The 25,017-nt window shown below is 61.7% G+C and overlaps 1 protein-coding gene across 1 annotated transcript in view; it reads left to right on the forward strand.

The window, feature by feature from the left end:
- Positions 1 to 406: 406 nt before the first annotated feature.
- COL20A1 (collagen type XX alpha 1 chain) overlaps positions 407 to 25,017 on the forward strand; it is a 35,909-nt gene continuing 11,298 nt past the window's right edge. Inside the window, 26 exon segments of the mRNA XM_012440432.3 lie at positions 407 to 488; positions 2,686 to 2,796; positions 8,134 to 8,277; positions 8,584 to 8,742; positions 9,960 to 10,118; positions 10,374 to 10,493; positions 10,923 to 11,087; positions 11,721 to 11,885; positions 12,142 to 12,299; positions 12,747 to 12,876; positions 13,731 to 13,876; positions 13,965 to 14,088; positions 14,232 to 14,371; positions 14,658 to 14,787; positions 15,318 to 15,460; positions 15,624 to 15,756; positions 16,197 to 16,345; positions 16,524 to 16,653; positions 17,439 to 17,477; positions 18,641 to 18,779; positions 20,020 to 20,162; positions 20,466 to 20,575; positions 21,010 to 21,168; positions 21,258 to 21,335; positions 22,022 to 22,108; positions 22,983 to 23,036. Of these exon segments, the coding sequence (XP_012295855.3) occupies positions 407 to 488; positions 2,686 to 2,796; positions 8,134 to 8,277; positions 8,584 to 8,742; positions 9,960 to 10,118; positions 10,374 to 10,493; positions 10,923 to 11,087; positions 11,721 to 11,885; positions 12,142 to 12,299; positions 12,747 to 12,876; positions 13,731 to 13,876; positions 13,965 to 14,088; positions 14,232 to 14,371; positions 14,658 to 14,787; positions 15,318 to 15,460; positions 15,624 to 15,756; positions 16,197 to 16,345; positions 16,524 to 16,653; positions 17,439 to 17,477; positions 18,641 to 18,779; positions 20,020 to 20,162; positions 20,466 to 20,575; positions 21,010 to 21,168; positions 21,258 to 21,335; positions 22,022 to 22,108; positions 22,983 to 23,036 (3,297 nt within the window).

Below are 25,017 nucleotides of genomic sequence, written 5' to 3' on the forward strand. Positions count from 1 at the left end.
TGGCCTCAGCCCTCACAGCCCCAAGGAGCCCCACGAGCAGGAGACTGGCCACGCGCCCAGCCACCCCCTGCACTGGGTGTGGGGACAGCTGGGGCTGGAGATCCTGCTGTCTCTCAGAGTAGCCCCAGCTGTGTGCTTCCAGTGTGGATGCAAATGAGGGTGGCGGGGTCGGGAGGCAGCAGCCCCCAGCTCAGCCTTGGGTCCTTGAATTTCGGGCAGCTGGAGGTGTCCCCAAGACAACAGGCTGGAGGCCTCTAGTCCTTCCACATGTGAGGGGCAGAGCTCAGTGAGGGGACAGCCTGCTTGGCCCTTGAGGACATGGAGGAGCTCTGGCTTTGTGGTCAGGGAGGGGACAGATGGGGACAGCTGAAGGGCATGGCCTCTTTCCCTCCACAGGCCGAGCACCATGGGCTTCCGAGCCCCCACACGCCTCGGCCTCTGCCTCTGGCTGTGGCTGGGTGCCACCCTGGGACGAGAGCAAGGGCACGGTAAGGATGCTGGCAGTGGGCCCCCGCCCGCCCCCAGGCCCCCCCCCGCCCGCCCCCAGGCCCCACCAGTGCCCACTCGGGACAAGCCCTCCGCCCCTCCGCCCGGCCAGCCTCCTAAGTTGAATACGTGCTGAACTCAGAGCAGCTCCCACAGCAAAGGCAAGGGTCGGGACAGACCCTCGGCCTTGCCTCGGGAAGGCTTCTGCGCGCTTCCCTCCTCTGTTATGTTAGCGCTCAGCTGAGAGCTGTTCAGCAAACACCTTTTCCGAGCAGTCTCCGGGAAGCCGGCGCACAGACGGGGCCGCCGTCCGACCTGCCTCTCCCCCGGTGTGTCCGGGTAGCCCTCCTCTGGCTTCGCGTGTGGTGCCCGCGTTTCCACACGGCACCCCTGCCTCGGTGTGCACCCCTGGGCCGGCACGGCACGTCCGCAGAGGGCCCCGCACCAGGCTGGCCGCTCCTGGTGGGGTGTTTGGGGAGCGTGGGGTACCGCCCGTGGCAGCAAAGGGAAGTGGCAGAAGGTGCGCAAGGCGACCCGTCTGAGCAGCTGTCCCTCCCGTGAGGAACGTGGGTGAGAGGGATTCGAGGAAGGCAGACATCTGTGTCTGTGGAGCAGGCGCCAGGGCCTCGGCCACGCTGGACACTTGTTCCCAGCTGGGCCAAGGCGGCCGCTCCGGGGCCTGCGAGCTCCTGGGAGGTTTCAGGCTCCCCTCGAGCGATGCTTATTCCTCGGGGGTGAGAGGCAGGAGGTGGCAGCTCCTCCTCGTCATGTGCATTTAAGGGATGACCACTGGGGCCTGACAGGAGGGCTGGGAGCCTCCGCCAGCCGCTGTCGTTGCAGAGGGGCTGGTGGGACCAGGCGCCCAGGTCTAGTGTGGAGCCTGGGTCAGTCTGAAAGAAGCATCCGCTGTCAATTGAGCCAAATCAGTAACTGATTCTACAGAAACAACTTGGGTCAGGAAAGGCGAATACGCTGCCCTGACCAGTTCGGGATTCAGATGGCGGGGCGGCCCTCACAAGGGCCTTTCGGGCCATTGAGCCTGAGGGCAGCCAGGTGGGCTGGGGCACTGAGTCCGGCCCAGGACAGGTGGGAGCCCACACGTGGGGCAGCCCTTCCCAGCATGGCCCGGGCCAGGTGTGGCCACCGTCCGAGGAGGGGAGCGTGGTCCTGGCTGAGGCCCTTCCCGCCAGCCGCTGTCCCCCTGCAGGGAGCTGGGGAAGGGCTCCCCGACGTTGGCAGACGGAGTGGAGCAACAGAAGGCTGTTCACAAGCAGGGGCAGCGGCGGGAGGGGCCTGCTCACAGCTGGCCTTCAGAGCCCCTCCTCATCCCCCACGCATTCCTGACTTGCAGGCCCCATCCGGAGACCCGGCCCAGCTGCTGCCCACTCTCAATGGGTCATTGTGTCTGCCCCGGTGCCCCCCAGCCCCTGCCCTTCCCCCTGAGCCCCAGCTCACTGGAGGGCAGCCCAAAGAAGCCCATCTCTGTCCCCAGTTTCCAAAAATAGCTGCCCCTACTGCTGAGCCCCCGGAAGCTTTCAGGGGGCACCTACCCTCTCCAGAGCCCTGGGAGGCTGGCCAGGCCTCTGCCACCGCCTCCTCCCCTCAGATGGCCTGGACCCCCTTCCCCCGCCGCAGGAGGCAGCCCTGTAATGGGGGCACGGCCGCACACGTGCCGAGCTGCACATACCTCCAGCGTGGGGTCCTGCACCCACACTCCCCACCGAGGGGCCTGTGCACCTGAGGGGTCTGTGGCTACACGGCCCCTTCTCCCAGGGACCCAGCTCAGGTGCCGGCCAGGTTGGCAGTGCTGCATTGGCTCAGGACCTCTGGTCACCAGTGGGGCAGTTGCTGCTCTCCACACGTGGGCCTGAGCCTCCTCCTGGTGGGGAGAACCCCCCGGAGAGCCAGGGTGGGGCATCCCTGGGTGGGACCGGACTCCCTGTGACTGAAGTTACCAGGGTGGCCCTGTCAATGCAGACCCCTGGGAGGGCCAGTTCTTCTCACCCCCAGCCGGGGTCTCGTCTCCCCACATGGGGCTGAGTCCCTCAGACACCCAGGCTGGGTTGTGTCCCTTCAGGGTCCCCTGGGATAGGACTCTGTCCCTCCCAAGTGCTGAGGGCAGGACGTCTGAACCCCCCATGGCTGGTTAGATGGAGGGGAGGTGGGGCCAGTCCTGACCACCCTGTCCTGTTTCTATAGCAAGTGGCCGCCTGAGGCTGGCCGTGCTGCCCGAGGACCAGCTGCAGATGAAGTGGAGAGAGTCGGAGGGGAGTGGCCTTGGCTACCTGGTGCAGGTGAAGCCCATGGCAGGTGAGGACCTCCCAGGCCCCCTTCCCCCACCACGTGCTAAGGACGGTTGGCATGGCAGCCGTGGCCACCAAGCCCACTCAGGCCCACGGCGTCCCCGCTCCAGCCCGTGTGTCAGCACCTCTCTGGCCTCGGTCTCTGCTGTTCCCAAATTCCTTCCCCCGTCACATAGGACACGGAACAGGGAACGTGCCCCTATGTCCCTGGCACGCAGCCCCTGCAGAAGGCGTTCAGGACACACTTTTAATTTTTCTTTTTTTGAGATGGAGTCTCACATTGTCGCCCAGGCTGGAGTGCAGTGGCACGATCTCGGCTCACTACAACTTCCAGCTCCTGGGTTCAAGTGATTCTGCTGCCTCAGCCTCCCAAGTAGCTGGGATTACAGGTGTCCGCCACCACGCCTGGCTAATTTTTTTTTGTATTTTTAGTAGAGACAGAGTTTCACTATGTTGGCCAGGCTGGTCTCGAACTCCTGAACTCGTGATCCGCCTGCCTCAGCCTCCCACAGTGCTGGGATTACAGGCATGAGCCACCGTGCCTGGTAAATTTTTTGTTTTTTTAAGGCAAGGTCTCACTCTGTTGCCCAAGCTGGGGGGCCGTGGTGCGATCACAGCTCACTGCAGCCTCAGTCTCCGGAGCTCAGGAGATCCTCCCACCTCAGCCTCCCGAGTAGCTGGGACTACAGGTGTGAGTCGCCACTCCTGGCTAATTTCTGTATTTTTTGTAGTGAAGGGGTTTCACCACGTTGCCCAGACTGGTCTTGAACTGGGCCCAGGTGATCCACGCTCCTGGCCTCCCACAGGCTGGGATTACAGGTGTGAACTGCCACACCCAGCCCATATTCTTTAAAGAAACGACTCCCTCCTCAGAACGAGTCTCAGTGCCTCAGGGGCATTCAGAACAGCCTGGACTCTGCACAGCAAACCCCGGAAGCGCCTGCCCTTCCCCCCGACGCACTAATCCTTGTTTACAGGAGCAGGGCCTTGAGGACGCCTTCCCAGAGCACCCCGTTCCCAGAGCATGGAATGGCACTAACCTGAAAATGGGTGCTAATTTTAAAGCTTCTCAGAGCCCAGATGGAAGAGCCACAGGGTAAATGCTCAACCGTGTGAATCGGCACAGTGTGACGGCCATCACAGATGCCTCCTGGGGCAGAAACAGGCCTTTGCGGTGCCCCCGGTGCCCTGCTCAGCGTCTGCCCTGTCCCGCTCCAGGACGGCCTCTGCGTGACTTCCAGCAGCGTAGACTAGCCGGCCAGTTCAGAGCCTCCTCTGAGTGGAGTCGTACGTGGCCGTTCGTCCGTGTCCGTTTCTTTGGTGCGCATTTGTGAGGTTCGCCGTGCTGTCTCCGCGGTCCGTTTTCTTTGCTGTATAGTATTCCGTTGTGCGGTTTGTTCTGCCGTTGATGGGTGTCTGGCTTGCGTCCGGGTTCGCTGTGTTTCTGGTGTCCACATGGATGCCGTTATGTTGGGTGTAAACCCAGGAGTGGGAGCGTCAGAGCGTTACGTGTTTTCAACGCTAGCAGAAGACGTGAAACTCAGTGGCTGTGCCAGCGTGTCCCCCGCCAACAGTGTGTGACGGCCTCCAACACACGACACCCTTGGTACCCAACGCCTGCAGCGTGACCTGGGCTACTCCGGAGGGTGCTCAGCGCTGTCCCATGTTCTGAGACCTTCACCCTTTCGGGAATAGGTCTGTGAGTTTTATCAAATGAATCCAGTCTTGTAACCACGACCACAACTGATGTACAGAACACTTCTGTGACTCCAAGGTCAGCCCTGAGCCCCGTCCCCCAAAACGCTGGAATGGTTCTCTGTTTTGCCTTTTCCAGATAGATGTACCTGATCAGATTAGGTCCTGTTCAGTTCAATGTAGGCTGAGTTTTTATCGAGAGAGTGGATTATCTTTTCCAAATTCTTTCTTCAGTGAGGAGAAATTATTTTCTCCTTTATATGGTTAATGTTGTAATTTACATATAGTATATTTTAGTGTAGTGAATTACAGTGATTGATTTTTTAATATTAAAATTTATATATTAAATGTATTATATATATTTATATTATTAATATATTAAATAAATAAATAAATTTTTTTATTTTGAGATGGAGTCTTGCTCTGTCACCCAGGCTAAAGTGTGGTGGCGTGATCTTGGCTCACTGCAACCCTGCCTCCTGGGTTCAAACAATTCCTCTGCCTCAGCCTCCCGAGTAGCCGGGACTACAGGCTCACACCACTGCACCTGGCTAATTTTTGTATTTTTAGTAGAGACAGGGTTTCAACATGTTGGTCAGACTGGTCTTGAACTCCTGACCTCGTGATCTACCCGCCTCGGCCTCCCAAAGTGCTGGGATTACAGGTGTGCGCCACTGCACCTGGCTATATATATATGTTTAAGAGACGGGGTCTCCCTTTGTCACCCAGGCTGGACTTCAAAGTGCAGTAGCACAGTCATAGCTCACTGCAGCCTCAGTCTCCTGGCCTCAGACAATCTCCCCAGCTTGGCCTCCCAAAGCGCTGGGATTTCCGGGGTGAGCCACTGTACCTGGCCTATCCCCTTTTATATGTTATTAAATTGATTTGCAAGTATTTTGTCTAAGATTTTTATTCATGAAGGAATATTAGCCAATAACTACTCTTTCTTATAAACTCCTTTTTAAGTTTGATATCAGCTTTAAACCTCGTAAGATGAGGTGGGGAAGGGCTCCTCTTACTCCATTTTCTGGGAGAGTTTGTGTAACCGTGGTGGTGTTTTTTTCCTTAAATGTTTGCTGGAATTCACTGGCTCCGACTTCTGGGCTTTCAGCGTGTATGTGTGTGTGTGTGTGTGTGTGCGCGCGCGTGCGCGCGCGAATGTGAACACGTGAAATAATAGATTCAATTTTCTCAACAGAAATAGGACTACTCAGATTTCTAGTTTCTTTGTCAGTTGTTTTTGAATAGGAATTTGTGTTTTCTGTAAATGTCCTGATTAGTTGGTGTAACGCTCACATCGTCCCACAGACTCTCTAGTTACAGCCCTTTTCATTCCCGTTATTGACTGAATCTTCTTTCTGCTTCCAGAGGGCAATCTGGATTTTATCTGTCTTGTTAGTCTTTTAATAAAACACCTTTGGGCTTGGTCGGTCTGTTCTTGGTTTTACGTTTGCTTTTTATTTCATTAATTTCTTGTTTCTGTTTCTTTCTGCTCTCTCTGTGTTTAACGTTCTGCTCTAACTCCTTAAGATGGATGCTCAAGTTCATGGATTTTCTGCGCTTCGTTTCTAAGATCCAAAGTTAACGGTTAAATTTTCCTGTAAGCAGTGGCTCTAGCTGCATTTTGATACGCAGAGTTTTCATTATCGTTCAGTTAAAAATATCTTCTGATTTTTGTCATGACATTTTTATTTGACCCACAGGCTACTTGGAAGTAGATTTCTTAGTTTTAAAACGTGGGGAGTTTTCTACCTAGTTCTTGCTTGGGGTTTCTTCCTTAATTGCATCGTGACCAGAAATGTGCAATATGCTTCCAGTCCTTCGGAAAGTTCCTTGCTGGCCGGGTGTGGTGGCTCGTGCCTGTAACCCCAGCACTTTGGGAGGCCGAGGTGGGCGGATCACTTGAGGATGGGAGTTTGAGACCAGCCTGGCCAACACGGTGAAACCCTGTCTCTACTAAACATACAAAAATTAGCCAGGCGTGGTGGCCCGCGCCTGTAATCCCAGCTACTTGGGAGACTGAGGCAGGTGAAGCATGTGAACCTGGGAGGCGGAGGTTGCAGCGAGCTGACATCGTGCCACTGAACTCCAGCCTGGGTGACAGAGTGAGACTCCATCTCAAGGAAAAACTAAAAACGTACCTTGTTTTATGTCCAGCGTGTGATCAGTTTTTGTCCGTGTTCCACGTGACTTTGAAAATAGACGCAATTTTCGGTTGTTCAGTATAGTTTGCGACGTAAGTTATTTACCTTATCGTTCAGACCTTGATGTAGTTAGTGCGTTCTGGGTCTGCTCATCCTGTCCCTTACTGACAAAAGTATTTTAAACCTCCCTGTCCTCGCAGATATGCCTTTCCTGTGCTTGTCCCCCTGCTCTCTGCTTTACGTGCTGAGGCTCTGTCGCCGGGGCCGTGCACACTTAGAGTCACGGTGTCTTCCTGGTGGGGCGGGCCTTTTTCATGCTGAAATGCTCTTCGGCGTTCCTGTTTCTTGCATCTGAGCTGCTGATGCCAGGGGGTGTTTGTGTTGAATCTCTTTTTCCCTCCTTTTACCTTTCGTTTCAGATGTGTCCTCTAAGCCGCGTCTAATTGGGTATTGTTTTTGTCCAGTGTGACAGTCTTTTTATTAAAAGATTTATTCCATTTATATTTAATGAAATTAACGGTACATTTGCGTTTATGTTACACATTTTATTCTCTGCTTTCTTGTCTTCGTTTGAGCTGATTTTTTAATGGAGAAATTTAAACACACTCAAGAGAAGAGAGCATGTGTAAGGAAGCCCCGTGTTTTCACAGCGCAGCTTTCAGCGACTGTCGGCGTGTGGCCAGTATTGTTTCTGTCCCTCTCCCTGACCCCTCTATATTCTGTGTTATCTTAAAACAAATCCCAGACGTGATATGACACTGTCTGTAAATATTTCAGTATGTTTTTCTAAAAGAAAGGACTCAAAGGTAACCTGATGCCACGAGCAGCTCCCAAATTTAGAATGTTTCAGTACTATCATTGAATGTTTAGCTGTGTTCATCCTGGCATTTGAGACCCAGAGAAGCACCCCGTGCTCAAAGCGCCCCCTTAGGTCTGACTCCCACCTCCTGAGCTCTGCTTCGGGCCATTTCTTCTTGCTCTTTCGTCTGAGAATATGACAGCGTCCCCTTTAAAATCATTTGTTTGCTTTTCACACTTGAAAATCCAGCCCAAACTTTAGAATCGTGGAGTCACACAGCAGAATATATTTGCGGCCGGTGGGTCTGTGCGGCGCATGGGGCGGGGCCTGTGGGAGGGGGCGGGGCCCTGGCCCCGGACTCATCCTTCTTGGTCCTGGCCCCTGGAGTCACCATCCCCTCCCTGGCCAGCACCGTCTTCATACCTGGACAGTGTCTCTGAGGGTTTATGGGTTCTCACCTCACCACGTGACAGATTCCTCTAGGCAGGTTTAGTAAGTGAATCTTCCCACTGCCAGCAAGATCCATTCCCTCTCACTTTGTTACCAGGAGCCGGCGTCCCTTCCATCAGACCCTCCCCCTCTCTCTCTCTGGCCTCAAGGGGAGGAGCTGGGGTGAGGAGGAGCCAAGATGATTTCACTCCCCGCATGACAGACGCACACACCTGTGCCCACCTTGGCCTCTAAAGCTGTCCCCACCCCCACCCAGGCGACTCGGAACAGGAGGTGATACTGACCACCAAGGCCCCCAAGGCCACGGTGGGGGGCCTGAGCCCCTCCAAGGGCTACACCTTGCAGATCTTCGAGCTCACTGGCTCCGGGCGCATCCTGCTGGCTCGGAGGGAGTTTGTGAGTAAGTCTGTCGTCTGCCAGCCGGGTCCCCCCTCCTCCGGGCCGGGTCCCACTGTCTACTGGGCCAGTGTCCCACCGTCTACTGGGCCAGTGTCCCACCCTCCTCCAGGCTGCGTTCCAGCCCCAGGGGTGGGTGTGTGTGAAGCAGCTCTGGGCTGACTCACCAGCAAGGCTGCCTTGCCCCTGACACCTTTTCGTGCCTCCCAGGGTCTGGGCCCTCAGCACCCACAGATGGGGTGTGTCTGCAGCTCCCCGGCGCACCTGGCCCTCCACTCCCACCCTGACCGCCCCTTGCTTCTCCCTGCAGTTGAGGAACTGAAGAGTAGCTCCCTGGACAGGAGCAGCTGGAGGAGCCTCAGCTCTGGAGCCCCGGAGCCAACCCCCTCCCTCGTGGGGAGCCCAGACCCTGAGCAGGCTCCAGAGCCCCGAGTTGCCTTCGAGCCAAGCCGGGATCCGCCCACTCCTGGTGGGTCGGGGTGGAGGGACAGTAAGTCTCCGGGAGGAGTGAACTTTGGTTTCTCACATTTCTCACTGTGAGGTCGGGAAGTTCTTCCTTGCCCCTGACCACACATTCTCCAGCTTTCACCTAAGGCTGCCACGCTCCTGGCTTCACTCAAGCCAGGCCACTGGGAGCAGGTGGTCCCACGACCTCTGACCCCTCTGGGAGCCTCCAGCCTGGGTCTGGGGGGGTGAAAGGAGTGGGTTATGCTCCCCCGGGAATGGGATCAGGAGGAGCAGAGCTGGTCTGGGGGCCCTGGAGGGAGAGGCAGAAACACACCAGGACAGAAGAGAAGCCGGGTAAGGGGTGGGCACAGACGGGGCAGTGCACTGTGTCTGCTCATGAGGCCCCCCAGGCAGGGCTGCACTTCCCCACAGAGCTGGAAGGGCCTGTCTCCTCCATCAGATTAAGGTCCTCAGAGGCAGGATTCTGCCTCCCCCATCAGGCTTGGAACTGAAGGAAGTGTCCCCCTCTTTAGACTTGGGCACGTCCCCTCCAGAGGGGTCCTTCGGTCTGGTGCTGTGCTCCCCCCAAGGTGCTGGGCCCTGCTGTCTCCCCGGACTTGGGCTCCCCCAGGGAAGTGTCCCCACCCAGGCAGGCCTCAGACCAGCTGAGCCTCTTCTGTTGGCCCCGGAGGGGGGGTCACACCCTGATGGCTGCTGGCCTTGTTCAGCCATCTGCCGGGGGTCTGGTCCTGGCTCTGGGGCACGCCCTACCAGGCACTGTGTGTGCAAAACTCTGGGGAGCGCCAGACCGGGGGTGAGGGCTTTGTCTCCGCAGCGCCGCCAGGGCGGTGCACATGGTCTGGAGCTGTCTGCACCCCCTCTCCTCTGTGCCCGGTTTGCACCCGGTGGCAATCTGGCTTGGTGTCTGGGTGTGCAGCGAAGGCCGGCTCGTGTGCAGCGGCCGCCGGGGTCGTGGAGGATGGAGGCGCCCAAGCACCCGGGGGCCTCACGTTAGCCGTCGCGGACTCGCAGCGGGCTCTGCGCGGCGCTGTCTAGTCCGGTGGGGCCCGAGGGTCTTGCTGTCCTTTTCCCCAACACCTGGCCCAGCCCGACTCACTCCTGTGGCCGGAGCCCCAGGGAAGGTGATCTGGGGGGTTGGGACCAGGCCTGGAGCAGTCTAGGGGTCTTGGACCAGTGATGGGGCTCACCTAGCACCCTGCCCGCTCCCTGCCATCCCAGCTGTCCCCCAGTTTCGCTGCCTGCCCCCCACACCTGCTGACATGGTCTTCCTGGTGGACGGGTCCTGGAGCATCGGCCACAGTCACTTCCAGCAGGTCAAGGACTTCCTGGCCAGCATCATCGCTCCCTTTGAAATCGGGCCGGATAAGGTCCAAGTAGGTGGGTTCTGGCCGCCCACCTCCTACCCCTCCCTGGCGTGGTCCCCACAACTCTGACTGCCCGGGGTGGGCTGTGACCTGTGGGGGTCCCCACAGCAGCCAGGGCTCCCACCTTTCGGGGCAGGGCACCTGCTGCCTGTGAGGTGTTTGGGGACCGCTCCATGTGGAGGCCCTGGCTCTGGAGCGGCATCTCCCTGGGGACTGGCTGCTGGCAGCTCCCTGGACATTCAGCCCGAGCCACACCCTTGCCCCCTAGGCCTGACACAGTACAGTGGGGACGCCCAGACCGAGTGGGACCTGAACTCCCTCGGGACCAAGGAGCAGGTGCTGGCAGCCGTGCGCCACCTCCGCTACAAGGGGGGGAACACGTTCACAGGTACAGCCCAGCCCCCAGTCCTCAGGGGGAGCAGGTACGGCCATGCCCACCGCCCACCCCGTCCTGAGGGCAGACCTCCTTCTGCAGCCCCCCAGACCCCTTTGTAAAGGGCACGGTCACCCCGTTGTTTACCTTCAACGGAAGCGAGGGCCCATATCCAGCGCACAGCTCCTCTGTACCCACACTCTGGCTGGGTCCACACCGGCCCCATCTGGCTGCTCACCTGCAGATAGGGCCCGACTGGGGGATTGGGGCCCCTGTGGGGGCCTCTCCACAGGCAGGCTCTCCCTGCCCCCTCGAGCTGCCGCCCCGGTCTCCTGACAGCCTGCAAGGAAGGAGAGGAGCGTCTCTGCTGTGCAGTTGCTGCCAGCCGAGCACCCGGAGGGGACGCTGGCGGCCGCCTGTCACTTTATTCCCGCTGCTCCCAAGGCCTTGCCCTGACCCACGTGCTGGGACAGAACCTGCAGCCAGCGGCCGGCGTTCGTCCAGAGGCCGCCAAGGTAGTGATCCTGGTGACGGACGGCAAGTCGCAGGACGACGTGCACACCGCTGCCCGCGTCCTCAAGGACCTGGGTGTGATCGTCTTTGCTGTGGGTAAGCACCGTGCGGCCTCTGTTCCTGGGCTGGATCCTCACAGCCAGGTTGGGCTCAGGGTGGCAGCTGGGAGCTGTCATCAGACTCCTGGTCCTGAGCTCAGCTTCCGCGTCCCCGGCACAGGCTGCACGCAGAGCCAGGCACTGCCTGGCACTCAGTGGCAACGGTGCAGGTGGGCAGCACTGGCGCGGCTGCTCCTTTTCAATCTCCTGCTGTTTGCTGCCTTCTGTAGAACCCCCCGCCCCCGCCCTCGTGGCCTGAACCTCCCCGGTGCGATATTCACCGAGGAGCCCAGGCTGCTGGCCACCGTCCCTGTGCCTGGCAACTCCCACCTGCTGTCCCCTGGCGAGGAGCTTCCTGGCACCCTCCAGGGCCTGGGACTCGGGAGCATCAGCTCCGTCCTGTGGGGAGGAAAGTGCAGATGTTCAGGAGTCCTGGGGGCAGAAGCCCTTCCTTGATGCCCCCAACCCCTCAGGAGCACCCGGCCCAGCACTCGGGTGGCAGGGGGCAGAGGAGTGTAGCCCGAGGGCCTCTTCTCCTCTGGCCCAGTCTCCACGGAGACGCAACGCCCGCTGCGGTGGCCCCGTCCGGTGACCCCAGCGCAGGCTGACTCACCTCCATCCTCACGAGCAGGTGTGAAGAACGCGGATGAGGCTGAGCTGAGGCTCCTGGCGTCCCCGCCGCAGGACATCACCGTTCACAATGTGCTGGGCTTCCCGCAGCTTGGCGCGCTGGCCGGCCTGCTCAGCCGCCTCATCTGCCAGAGGCTCCAGCGTGGGGTCCCGTGGCGGAGTCCAGGTGAGAGGCGGGATCGCCCACACAGGCTGCAGCCCCACCTGGCCGCTTGGGCAGAGGGTGGGGGGGTGCTGTGGCTCCCGTGTGGTACTTGAGTCTGGTTCTTGTGGCTCTGAGGGGTCTGCAGCGCCCCCTTACATCTGCCCTCGGAGGGGCTGGGAACAGCTTTCCTGTCCCTCCTGTGAGTGGCCACCAGAGGGAGCATGGATGCAGCCGCCCACAGCGCTGACCACCCGCCCCCACCCCACCACCCCAGCAGCGGCGGCTCCGGCCCTGGACACCCTCCCTGCCCCCACCAGCCTGGTCCTGACCCAGGTGACCTCCTCCAGCGTCCGCCTGTCCTGGACTCCGGCCCCGCGGCTGCCGCTCAAGTATCTGATTGTGTGGCAGGCCTCCAGAGGTGGCACCCCCAGGGAGGTGAGACGGCTGGTCTGCGGGCTCCCCGAGCAGGTCTGATAAGCCGAGGGGAGGCCGGGAATAAAGGCCCACAAATAACTGGGTTCAGGCGTTAAGGGGGTGGCGAGGGGCTGGCGGCCGAGGGACTCAGGACAGAGCTGCGTCTGGAGGCGGCATGGGGTGAGTGCATCTGGAGGCCAAGGAAGGCAGAGCAGAGGATGTTCCAGGGCACTGGGGATGGGGTCAGACTCAGAGTGGCTTCTCCCTTTGATTGATTGATCGATTGTAGTGGGTTGCCCACGCCGTGCCTGGCGCCGCTCTCGTAGGTACCGGGAGTCCGGGCCTGTGGGAAGGGGGGCACCCTGAGGGCCCTGGCTGCACCCTCACCCCAGCTGACAGAGTTCCTGCCCTGCCCCCGTCCCCCAGCGTGCCCCCTTCCTGCCTCCCTCCTTGTCCACTCTGTTCCAGATGGTGGTGGAAGGGCCGGCCACCTCCGCGGAGCTGCACAACCTGACCTCACACACAGAGTACCTGATCTCCGTGCTCCCTCTCTATGAGGCCGGGGTCGGCGAGGGCCTGCGGGGCTTGGCGACCACAGGTAGGTGGGAGCTGGGGGGGCCAGGTTCTGGTGGGAGGCCCCACTCTCGGCCACCTCTTGGAGCCTGGCACCCAGGGCAGCGTAGCCAGCAGCCCTGGGTCTTACCTACCCACAGCTGGCACCATCCCCAGCTCGCTGTGTGACCAAGGCTGTCACTGGGCCCCTCTGACCCAGCTAGACCATTTGTGTCACCACCTCAACCATAACCACAGCCCAGTCTGCTTCCTGTCCACACTGTTTATGGAGTTCCCTGCTGCTTGGCCCCCAGCATGTGGCTTAGCTTGTGGTTCTTGGACCCCCAGGGACCGCCATGAGCTCTGCCTTGTTGAGATGTAATTTACGCATCGCACCGTCTACCCATTTCAAGTACACAGCTCCAGTGGCTTTGGTACATTCAGAGCTGTTGCCCACAGTCACAGGTCATCTTAGATCATTTTCACCCCCAGAGGAACCCCTGCACCCTAAGCTCCTTCCCCTCTGCCCCGCCCAGCTCTGGCAACCTCAAACCCGGCTTCTGTCTCTGGATGTGCCTGTCCCAGACGTTCCGTGCAGGCGAAGTCACACCGGGCGGCCTTTGGTGTCTGGCTGTTTCCCGAGGCCCTTCTTACCCCCGGAGGCCACGTTCCTGCCATGACCTCAAGGCAGATGGCTTTACACAAACCTGTGGGGTGGCCTTGTGTCCCCAGAGCCTGAGCCACAAACTCGGCCCAGGGTGGAGCCTGAGAGGCGCCACTTCGAATCCCACATACCTACTGCGTGGTGGCCGCCCCCACCACTCTGGTGTGAGGGTCTCCTGTGCGTGGTGTGATCTCCTTGTGGGCTCCCTTCCTAAAGCGCCCTCTCACGGCCCCCAGCACCTCTGCCTCCGCCCCGGGCGCTGACCCTGGCCACACTGACACCCAGAACCATCCACCTCACCTGGCAGCCCTCGGCGGGGGCCACCCACTACCTGGTACAACTGTTGCCGGCCTCCCCAAAGGGGGAGGAGGAGGAGAGAGAGGTGAGCTGGGCAGGGGGTGCGGAGGCAGGGGAGTGGGGCAGGGGGTGGGGGCCGGCCTGTATGGGAGTCTCCAGTCATGCCTCTGCAGGTGGAGGTGGGGCGGCCCGAGGTGCTGCTGGACGGCCTGGAGCCGGGCAGGGACTATGAGGTCTCGGTGCAGAGCCTGCGGGACCTGGAGGCCAGCGAGGCCCGGGGCATCCATGTCAGGACCCGTGAGTGCCCCGACCCCGGCTGCCTGCCCACGGGGCAGGTGCCTCATCGGTTCCTCAGCCTTCAGGGGGCCTCAGCCACTGCCCACCCCTGCCCCGTCTGGGGAGGCCACGTGCCGGCCTTGAGGCTCTGCTGTGCTCTGCAGCGCCCCCGGCCCCCCTGAGACACCTGGGCTTCTCGGATGTGAGCCATGACTCCGCGCGAGTGTTCTGGGAGCGCAGCCCCAGGCCCGTGCGCCTGGTGAGGGTCACCTACATCTCCAGCGAGGGCGGACACTCGGGGCAGGTGAGAGCAGAGCTCGCAGGGGCCCGAGTGCCTCGGGGGACCACAGGGCCCTGTCTGGCAGGCATGGGGTGGAGCCAGCCATCAAATAACACGCTTAAAACCACGGCCGCCACGAGGCACACCGCAGGCCCCTGCTGTGGGGCAGATGCAGGTGTGGGGGCTGTGGGGGGCCGGGCGGGGGAGGCCCCACCCAGCAGGCCGTCCTGCCGTTCTGTGCCGGGCCTGGGTCTCTACCCAGCAAGGGCTCCAGGCTGCACCCGCCACGTCTCCTGCGTAACTACTGCAGATGGAGGCTCCTGGGAACGCCACCTCAGCCGCGCTGGGGCCCCTCTCTTCCTCCACCACCTACACCGTCCGTGTCACCTGCCTCTACCCCGGGGGTGGCTCCTCCACGCTGACCGGCCGGGTCACCACCAGTGAGTGGGGAGAGGTCGGGCTGGGGTCCAGCGGGGATCCTGCATCCTTCTGCCCCGCTGGACAGTTCACATCAAGTGTTTTGGGTGCCTGCTCTGTGCCAGGGCTGAGCCAGGTGGGGACGGGCACCCGGACGGGTGTGAGGGGTGTGACGGGTGTGAGGGTGTGGGGGTGTGAGGGGTGTGACAGGTGTGAGGGGTGTGACGGGTGTGAGGGGTGTGAGGGTGTGGGGGTGTGACGGGTGTGAGGGGTGTGAGGGGTGTGACGGGTGTGAGGGGTGTGAGGGATGTGGGGGTGTGACGGGTGTGACGGGTGTGAGGGGTGTGAGGGTGTGACGGTGTGATGGGTGTGATGGGTGTGAGGGGTGTGAGGGGTGTGAAGGTGTGAGGGTGTGGGGGTGTGAGGGGTGTGACGGGTGTGAGGGGTGTGACGGGTGTGAGGGGTGTGACGGGTTTTCCTGGGTGTGGCTGCCCCTTCTCTGAGGTGCCCAGGCTCAGGGGCTGCACCCCAGCCTCGTCTCCACTTCCTTCAGAGAAAGCGCCCAGCCCCAGCCAGCTGTCCGTGACGGAGCTGCCAGGGGACGAGGTCCGGCTGTCGTGGGTGGCCGCAGCCCCGTCTGGCGTGCTCGTGTATCAGATCAAGTGGATGCCTCTGGGAGAGGGCAAGGCTCACGAGGTGGGTGGGGTGGGCTTCTCCCTCGGAGGCGCTCCCCACAGGCTGTCGCTCCCATGGCCCATGTCCAGGGCTCAGAGCCTTGTGTGTGCCCCTGCCTGTGCGCTGGATCCCCCAGCCTGAGGACCCCGCTGCACCCAGCGACCCTGGGCTCTTCTCTTCCTAGATCTCTGTCCCAGGGAACCTCCGCTCAGCTGTCCTGCCTGGCCTGGGGAGGCATGCAGAGTATGATGTCACCATCCTGGCCTACTACAGGGACGGGGCCCGCAGCGACCCTGTGTCCCTCCGCTATGCCCCCTGTAGGTGCCCCTCCGCTTCCCCTCTGCTGGGTGTGGGGTGGGGCAGGGATGGCCCAGGGGGACCCCGACTCACCCGCTCCACAGGTCTGGGACTCCCAGAACTGCTGGCAGGCAGGCTCCCAGAGCCCCCGACGACTGGGCCTGGTCACTGGAGTCCGCAGGGCTTCCTTGAGTCCACATGGGGACAGATGTTCCCCAGTGGCTGAGTGTACGAATCACGTAGTGTCTCGAAGGGCAGCCAGGCAGCAGCCCTGGTTGGGGGTGTGCTGGGGGCCCTGGCAGGGGCATGGTGTGGCAGGAGCGTGGTCTGGGCGTGGTGTGGTGTGGCGTGGTGGGGACAGGGCACACAGCAGGGTAGGGGCTGGGTGGCTGGTCCTCTGGCCGCCGGCGCCTCCTTTCTGGAGGGGTCTGAGCCCCACACAGCCCGTGTTCTCCGCCAGCCACGGTGAGCAGGAGCCCCCCCTCCAACCTGGCCCTGGCCTCGGAGACCCCCGACAGCCTGCAGGTCAGCTGGACACCCCCTCGTGGCCCCGTGCTCCGCTACCAGCTCACCTATGCGCCCACATCTGGCTCAGGACCTGAGAAATCTGTGAGTGTTGGTAGAGCCTGAAGCCGCCACCCCTCATGGAGCCTCCTGGAAGGGGCATGGTCATGCCATCTGCAGAGGGCAGCAGCTCTGCCATGGCGGGGCCTGCGGGAGGCAGCGGAGCCGCGTGGATGAGCAGAGTTGCCCAGGAGGCAGGGACCACGCATCCTCCTTCCCCTAGGTGTCCGTGCCAGGACCCAGGAACCACGTGACACTCTCCGACCTGCAGGCAGCCACCAAGTACAGGGTCCTGGTGTCAGCTGTCTACACAGCAGGCAAGAGTGAGGCTGTGTCTGCCACGGGCCAGACGGGTGAGTGGGCACCAAGACCCCAGACCCAGGTAGCCCCAGCCCCAGCCAGGGGAGAGGGGCTTCTCCCGTCAGGGTGCTCCTTCCTGCCTTCTCTGCCCGTGAAGGCTTCCGAGCACCTGCCATGGAACAAGCCCATGTCCCTGCCCCTAGGACACACGTGCCCCCGGGCCTGCCTACACACCAGGCATCTCCCTGGCCCCCAGGACACGTGTCCCCCAGGCCTGCCCACACACCAGGCATCTCCCTGCCCCCAAGACACACGTGCCCCCAGGCCCACCCATACACCAGGCCTCTCCCTGCCCCCAGACCACGTGTTCCCCAGGCCCGCCCACACACCAGGCATCTCCCTGCCCCCAGGACACACGTGCCCCCGGGCCTGTCCACACACCAGGCATCCCCCTGGCCCCCAGGACACGTGTGCCCCATCTCCCTGGCTCTGCCAGTTCAGGGCACCCCTGAGTGACCAGTACCCTCAAAGGCTGCCACACCCCGTGGGACACCCGCTGTGGCCCCGGGCCCTACCAGGCTGTCTTCTTGGGGACAGTGGGGCAGCTGCTCACTGAGTGAGATCCCAGAGGTGATAGGACCATCCCTGTTCCTTTCCTCATCTGGGAGGTGTTGGGACCACAGGCCTGAGGCCAGGGCGTGGGTGGCAGATGGGACATAGCACAGAGCCACCTGAGGACCACAGGCCGGGGCATTGTCCACGAAGTGGCCCCTCCCCAGAGGTCAGTCAGGCATGGGGGCCATGCTGCCCCCCTCACACCAACCCCATCTCCTCTCAGCAACCTGCCCGGCCCTCCACCCCGACGGCTCTCTCCAAGGTGGGTCCTGTGCTCCCTCACCCGCCTGCCCGCCTCGGTCTCTCAGGCTCTTCCTGGGCGTGCGGGCCAAGGGTGTCATGACCTGGGGCCCCACGGGGGTGTGGCTGGAGGATGTCCCTGTGGCTTGCTGGGCAGTGGTTATTCCTGCTTCTCACTGAGGGAACTGAAGCTTATCCAAGGTCACGGCCAGGACCCAGCAGAGCCAAGGCAATGCTGGGGCCCCTGGGTCCTTTCTGGCCCCATTCCAGGGTCTCTGTTTACTGGAGCCCGGGTCCTCATTTGAGTCGCCTGAGAGTGAGGCCCTCCCCAGAGAGGGGCTGAGAGGTGGATGGCTCGAGGCAGGGGACAGTGCAGAGGGTGGGGGCCTGCAGCGGGGACAAGCCAGGGCGGTGGGGACGGTGGGGACGGTAGGATGGTGGGGATGGCAGGGCCAGTGGGGATGACGGGGATGTTGGGGACAGCGGCTGCTAACTTGAAACAGGCCTTGGAAGGGGCTGCAACCCCTGCCGCCTCCTGCCCGGGCCTGCTGGCAGCGCTGATAAGCAGCTGTGTGAATGGGATTTCACCCTTCGCTTTGTACCAGTTAGTGCTGGAGACAGAGCGGGGGCTTCACAGGTGGTGGGTGGAGCCTTCGGCTCTGTGTGGTGGGCTCGCCAGGGAATGGGGCCGTCACGGGCCCCCAGGCAGTGTGGATGGAGTGAGCCGGGTGCGCTGTGTGCCCGCAAAGGGGAACTCCTGGGCAGAGTCTTTCTCGGAGGGAAGAGTGACCCTGGGAGGCCTGGGGACACCGTGCAGTATGCTTGTTGGGGAGCGGGGGTGGAGGTGGGAGGTGGGGCTCCTGGTCTGGGGCTGGGCTTCCATCCTGTCCATCTCTGGGTCTCCAAAGCTGGGCGTCTGGCCCAGTGATTTCCCAGGGCAGCCTGGGGGAGGCCCTCTCACGGTGTGGGATTCCCTTCAGGAGGGGGTGGGGGGCGGTGCCCAGCCCAGGGACTAAAGCAGACCCCCGTGCTGACTTCCCACCCACTCACCCCGCTCCGTCAGCCCCTCCCTCCCACCACGCTGCAGCCCCTGGGTCCCTCCTGAGCCCCCACTCCTGCCTCTCCCTCCCTCCCCTGCTGTCTCTGATGGTCCCTCAGTGCCCTCTCCCCCACCGTGTCCCCCAGGGTTTGACCTGATGGTGACCTTCGGCCTGGTGGAGAAGGCTTATGCTTCCATCCGAGGCGTGGCCATGGAGCCGTCTGCCTTCGGTGGGACTCCGACCTTCACGCTCTTCAAGGACGCCCAGCTGACAAGACGGGTCAGGTGCGAGGACGAGGGTTGGCGTGGAGCTGGAACCGCGTATGCCAGGGCCGCTGAAGATGAGCAGGGCCTGGGGTGCATGCAGGCAGGAGACCCCTGGAGGCTGTGGGACAGGACAGTGCCCCCGGCCTTTAAAAGCTACGTCAGCGACCAGCAGACTCACCTCAGAACTCGCACTTCAGAAATTCACGTTTTAAAATTAGTAAAATCTCCTCGGGCAGAGTGAGGCCAGCCCTTGGCATACTTTTCAGCCAAATGTGGATGGATTTCCTGCGTGGGCCGAGGACTGATCAAACGTGCCAGAGCCCCAGGCTGGTCTCCTGTGAGCAGCCCTTTCTCCCATCTGCAGCGATGAGACGGATCTGCCAGTAGCTGGATTTATGGGAGACTTGAGACGATTCCCGATTCCTCATGTCCACCCTGCCTTATTCACAGGGGGTTGTCAATCCTGACCCTGAACCATGACATCCGCTGCGTGATGTTTTAAGTTAAAATGCTTTAGATGCTAAAGGTGAAAGCCAGGTGTGGTGGCGCACATCTGTAGGCCCAGCTACTGGGGAGGCTGAGTCGGGAGAATCGCTGGAGTCCAGGAGGTTGGAACTTGCCTGGGCAATGAAGCAAGACCCCGTCTCTACAAATAAGCAAGCGAATAAACAAACAAACTTAGCCGGGCACAGGGGCGGGCACTGGGCACTGGTGAGGACCTGCTGGGCAGTGCCAATGAGCGTGAGTCTCGGGAGCCGCTCCCCAAAGCAGAGCTGCCTTTCCGTGACCCCGGGACCCTCCTGCGGGGTGTCCTGCGCCGGCACACCCTCACCCTCACGGGGGCCTCCAGGAGCACGGGTCTTGGCGAGCCCTCGCTGGGGTCGTCTAGGACGTGACCTGGGATGACCCTGGGCTGTGTGGCTGCCCCTGGCGCCTCCAAGTACTTCTGTTGAACCCTCTGCATTCAGTGGGAGGGGATTCGATCCTTCTGGTACCCCATGTTACTCATGGGGAAGCCGAGGCAGGAACCCCCAGTGTGGCCTCATATATCCTCAGATCTGTAGTCCCACCGGTACAGGCTCTCAGGCAGCCAATGGCCTCCATGCTCAGTCTGCAGCTGGGAAGGTGCAGGGGTCCACCATGACCCTCAGAGCAGCTTCAGGGACTGGGGCTGGGGCTGGGTGAGCGGCTGGTCCTGCCAGGCTTAGCCGCCCTGGGGTCTGCTCATGCGCCTCCCCCTCCCCCAACCCTCCCACAGTGACATCCACCCAGCCCCGCTCCCGGCAGAGCACACCATCGTCTTCCTCCTGCGCCTGCTTCCCGAGACACCCCGCGAGGCCTTCGCGCTGTGGCAGATGACGGCCGAGGACTTCCAGCCTGTTCTCGGGGTTCTGCTGGACGGTGACGTGGGCCCCGAGTCACCACCCCCTGCAGTCAGGAGGAGTGGGGGCAGGGAGGCCCCAGACCCTGGGAGGCCTTCGGAGGAAGTCCAGCCTCCAGGCCAGGCCCTTGGGCCCCCTGGCAGCAGGGGTGTTGGCGCCCACCCTGGGTGGAAGGCAGGTGTCCCGGGCAGGGGGCTGTGGGCTGCGTTGAGGGTCACCTCCAGCTTGGCGCGGAGCAGCCTGTCGTGGGGGCCGCCCGGCTCAAGGTCTAGGCCCAGCTGGCCGCTGCCCGCTCTCACCTGCTCCGCCCCGTCCCTGGCAGCCGGGAGGAAGTCCCTGACCTACTTCCACCGAGACCCCAGGGCCGCCTTGCAGGAGGCCACCTTCGACCCGCAGGAAGTGAGGAAGATTTTCTTCGGGAGCTTCCACAAGGTCCTGGAAAGCTGAACTCACAGCCCCTCCCCCCAATTCCCCTGCTCTGGGACAGCCCGCCCCCCACAGGGCCCTGCGGATGCCGACACCTCTCCCTAGAAGCAGGACTTTCCTCGGGAGTGACGTTGTCCTGAGGCTCGGTGCCTCTGATCCGGCTCTTCCGTCTTGAGTAGAAGAGCCGCCCGCCCTGTCTTTGGGTCCTGCAGACCCCTGGGAGGCCACTGCAGCAGGGGCTGTTCAGTCCATTTTACAGAGGGGAAGCCGAGGCCCGGCAGGGCGGGTTCTCCCAGGGTCCTCCCAGACCTGAGGTGACGTCAGGCCCTGACCCCAGGCCCTGGTGATGGGTGTTGCTCCCCGTCTCTGGCCTGGCTGGAGGGCTCAGGTGGGCGCTGGCCCTGCCTGGACTGTGGGGAATCCCCCTTGCTGTCTCACAGGTGCACGTGGCCGTGGGCCGCTCCAAGGTCAGGCTGTACGTGGACTGCCGGAAGGTGGCTGAGCGGCCCCTCGGGGAGGTGGGCAGCCCTCCCGCTGCCGGCTTCATCATGCTGGGGAGGCTGGCCAAGGCCAGGGGCCCCCGGAGCAGCTCCGCTGCGGTGAGTGGGGTCTTGCCCTGCTGGGCCTGGCTGGCGGCGCTGGCGGCCTCTCTGAGCCCCGGGGCTGAGCCAGCTCCCCTGCGCTGCAGTTTCAGCTTCAGATGCTGCAGATCGTTTGCAGTGACACCTGGGCCAATGAGGACCGGTGCTGTGAGCTCCCTGCCTCGGTAGGCCCATCCCTCTCCCCGGCGCTGTGGGCTCCCTGCCCCGGTGTGCCCGTCCCTTGCCCCTGTTCCAGGAAGGAAGGGCAAGTGCCCACTGAGGTCACAGTGCCTGGGGGTGCATCGGCCTGTCCAGATTGTCACTGTGCTGGGAGAAATCAAGGAAGGCTTTCAGAGGAGGTGGCCTCGGGGCCAGAGGGCGAGCCTGGGGGTGCGTGCTGGATGAAGAGTACTGGAGGCTCTGGGCAGGCTGGGAAGCTCCCAGCCGCACTCGGGGCCACGCCCACCTCTGTGGGCCCAGCCAGGTGCAGATGAGTCAGGAGGGGGCCCACGGCCAGGCCACAGAACCCCTCCCAGCGCCGCCGGGTCCTCGGTGACTCCTCCATGTAGCCGGTGCTTGCTTTGGCCATACTGGGGGCCCAGATGGGGGAGCGAAGGAGGGAGAAGGTGCCCTTCCGTCCTGGGGCTCATGCGGACAGCCTGGCAGGGTGGTTCCAGGGCTGGCTGCACACACAGGGGCTTGTGGCCTGAGCCCGGGACGTGCCCACTGTGCGCTTGTGCCCCAGACCTTCCCCTCGCCTCCAGGTGCAGGTCTGGAAGTTTCCCTGGAGCCCAGGTGTCCTTGGCTAAGCTCAGCCGTACGGTCAGGCAAGAGCCAGGGTCTCTCTAACAAGCAGTCTCTCTTCTTCCAGAGGGATGGAGAGACCTGCCCGGCCTTCGTGTCTGCCTGTACCTGTTCCTCAGAGACCCCTGGACCCCCAGGACCTGAAGGACCCCCAGTGAGTCCAGCAGTGTCTCCCTGGGGTGACCAGGGACCCCTGGCTGACGTAGTGCTGCCAATGGCGAATGTGGAACCCAGACCTTCCCGCCCCCGTCCATCCCCCGGTCTTGACGCAGAGTTGGGCTGTATTTCATGAGCCTCCTCCCTGCTGCGCCTGCCCTGGGCCGTGAGGCAGAGGCCTGGACCAGCCCCCTCCTCCCGCCGCTGGGCCTCCCCTCCCTGAGCCCTCCTCCCGCCGCTGGGCCTCCCCCCTCCAGCCCTCCTCCCCACCCTGAGCCCTCCTCCCCCAGGCCCTCCTCCCCCAGCCCTCCTCCCCCCACTAAGCCTTCCTCTGGCATGGAATCCAGTGTTTCCTAGTGTCAGGGTTGGGAAGGGGGCCCGGGTGCAGCGGGGCTCCAGGACTGTGCTGTGGCCCAGGGTTTGACGTGGGCCGCTGTGGGTCAAGCCACTTGGACGGCCACTGTCCTGGGTACTGGCAGCCCAGCTTACTGTAGCAGGAGCCACAGGGACCTCTACTCAGGCCTTGGGGAGGCGGTTCTCCAGGCCAGGAACCCGACCATGGGGTGGGTGCTCAGAGGCCCTCGGACCTGCTCACCCCAAGTTTCCAGGACCCCACAGGTGACAGCTGGGGCTTCCAGAGCTGGCTGCACAGGACTGGTCAGGCACACTCACTGGAGCTCAGTGTCCATAGGCCTGGCCACCCAGGGGGCTGGGGTTTGAACCCACAGCTGCCTGCCTGTGAGAAGGGTGGATGGGCTAGCTTGCCCTTGCCCTGGACGGTAGTGGACCGTCCAGCTGGGTGCGGCTAGGGGCCCAGGGTGGGCCCAGCATGGGGTGGTTCTGGGGGCTCAGCCCTCCTTGTGCCTCTGCAGGGCCTCCCAGGGAGGAATGGCACCCCAGGAGAGCAGGGCTTCCCAGGGCCCAGGGTAAGTTTTGGGGAGTCCTGGGAGGTGGGGGGCCTGGGTCCTAGCTGCCAGAAGAGGACGCCCCTCCCAGTGCATTCCTGAGAACGTGGGGAGCGGCACAGAGCCTCCCTAGGCAGGGTGGGGTCTCCCCAGGCTGCAGACAGGCAGGAACCCCAGCGCCCCAGGGGCCCAGGGGTCTGGAATGGCCTTCCCCACGTGCCTGCTGGGTGCCTGGCCCTGGGTCTAGGTACAGTGAAAGTGCCCTTTTCACCCAGATAGGGAGGATGAACCCCATGGCCCAGGTGGGGAAACTGAGGCTTGGGGAGGTGAGGCCACCTGTCCAGTCGGCAGCCTGGCTGGCCCTGTGTGATTTCTGCTGCGCAGGCGAGAGCCAGGTGCCGTCTGTGCCGGGCTGGACCCAGGAGCTGAGGTCTACGGAGTATTTTCCAATGTGTCTAGGCTCAGCAAATGCGCGGCGTGCAGGGAGGGGTTTCGAGGGTGGGTTCTGGTTCTGCAGAGAGGGATGTTGAAGACGGTGCACCCAGTGAGGACAGCAGCACCCACCCCAGGCGTGGGAGGGCCACTCTCCAGGCTCAGTTCTAGTCATTTCCTAACCCAGATATCACACAAGCATGGCGCAGGATGTTGGAGGCGTGGCAGACGTGCAGTGAGGCCGCCCTCCTCCCGACCCCGACACCTGCCTGTCCCCGGCATCCTTCCAAAGAGTGCCACATCCCCGTGAGCACAGACGCACGCCCCGCTGTGCCTGGGCTGCCATGCTCCCTCTGTCCGAGCGGTTGTGCTGGAGCCTGAGGGCGCATCTCAGGCTCAGATTCCCCAGGAGAGTGTCTGGGTGGGAGGGCACACGCCCCTGGGCTGTGGGGTGGATGCCCCAAAACGCCCCCGCAGAGCCATGCAGGGCGCTCCCGGGCAGGGAGCCAGTGGTGGCCTCCCACCCCCACCCTGCATAACTGGCTGCTTTGGGAGCCGTCTGATAGATGGAAATGCGTTTCTCTTCCAAGCACCCCGAACACCCTTTGAAAGTTGCCAGTATTTTCTTGCTGGAGACGTCCTCTGACTTCTTCTCCACTGTTATTTTTGCTTATTAATTTGTGGGCTCACCGTTTACTTGATGGAACCAGCCCTGTGTCTGTGATGTGAGTTTGACTGCGTTTGCCACGTTCCTGTCTTTTGACCTTGTTTGCCATCTGCATTTCCATACAGACATTATTTAAAATAACGTCACGCAGTCGATGTTACTGCGCTCTTCTGTGGCTTCCGAATTGCGTGTCCTGTTCTAAAAGGTCTTCCTGAGCCTCCGAGAGTAGAAAGTGCACTCCTCCCAGTTCCTCCTGGTACCTCCAGGGCCTTCCCAACAGTCCACGTTTGTTACCACGCTGGGGAGGACGGGGAGGACGGGGAGGACTCCAGCTTCGCCTCTTCACAGCCCGTTCTGGTCGCCTGAGCCTTTCGTGACACAGCCAGCCTCTCGCAGAAGTTTAGCACCGTAGCTGCGGTGATGTCCCAGGGCCCCTGCGGACTTTGGGGTTTTTCAGATGCTCTGGTCTGTCCCATTGATTTGTCTGCTGTTCACGTGCAAGGGTCATGCTCCTTTAAATTATTACTGATTTATTTAAAATTTTGATGCAGGTGGGCTGGTCCTCTTCTGTCTTCTTCCCCGGAATTTTCCTGGCTCTTTGCTTATTTATTGTTCAGTGAACTGTAGAATCAACTTAGCCGTTTAACCTGAACAATTCAGCTGGTGTTTCTATTGGAACCACGTTCACTTTGTAGATACACTTAGGGACAGATGATGTTTTTATGGTGTTGAATCTTCTCATCCAGAAACACGGCCACCTTCCCATTGGTTCCCAGGGCGTTTTGTGGCCCTCAGTACAGCGTGGGGACGGCCTCTCCACCAGACCTGCTCCGTTCTCCTTCGTCCAGAGGCATTCCCTCTTTTTTGTTGCTATTATAAGCGAGGTCTTTTCTCTCATTCCAG

Source organism: Aotus nancymaae, unplaced genomic scaffold (assembly GCF_030222135.1).
Source record: "Aotus nancymaae isolate 86718 unplaced genomic scaffold, 86718_ANA_hifiasm-v0.15.2.pri h1tg000029l, whole genome shotgun sequence".
Lineage (NCBI taxonomy): Eukaryota > Metazoa > Chordata > Mammalia > Primates > Aotidae > Aotus > Aotus nancymaae.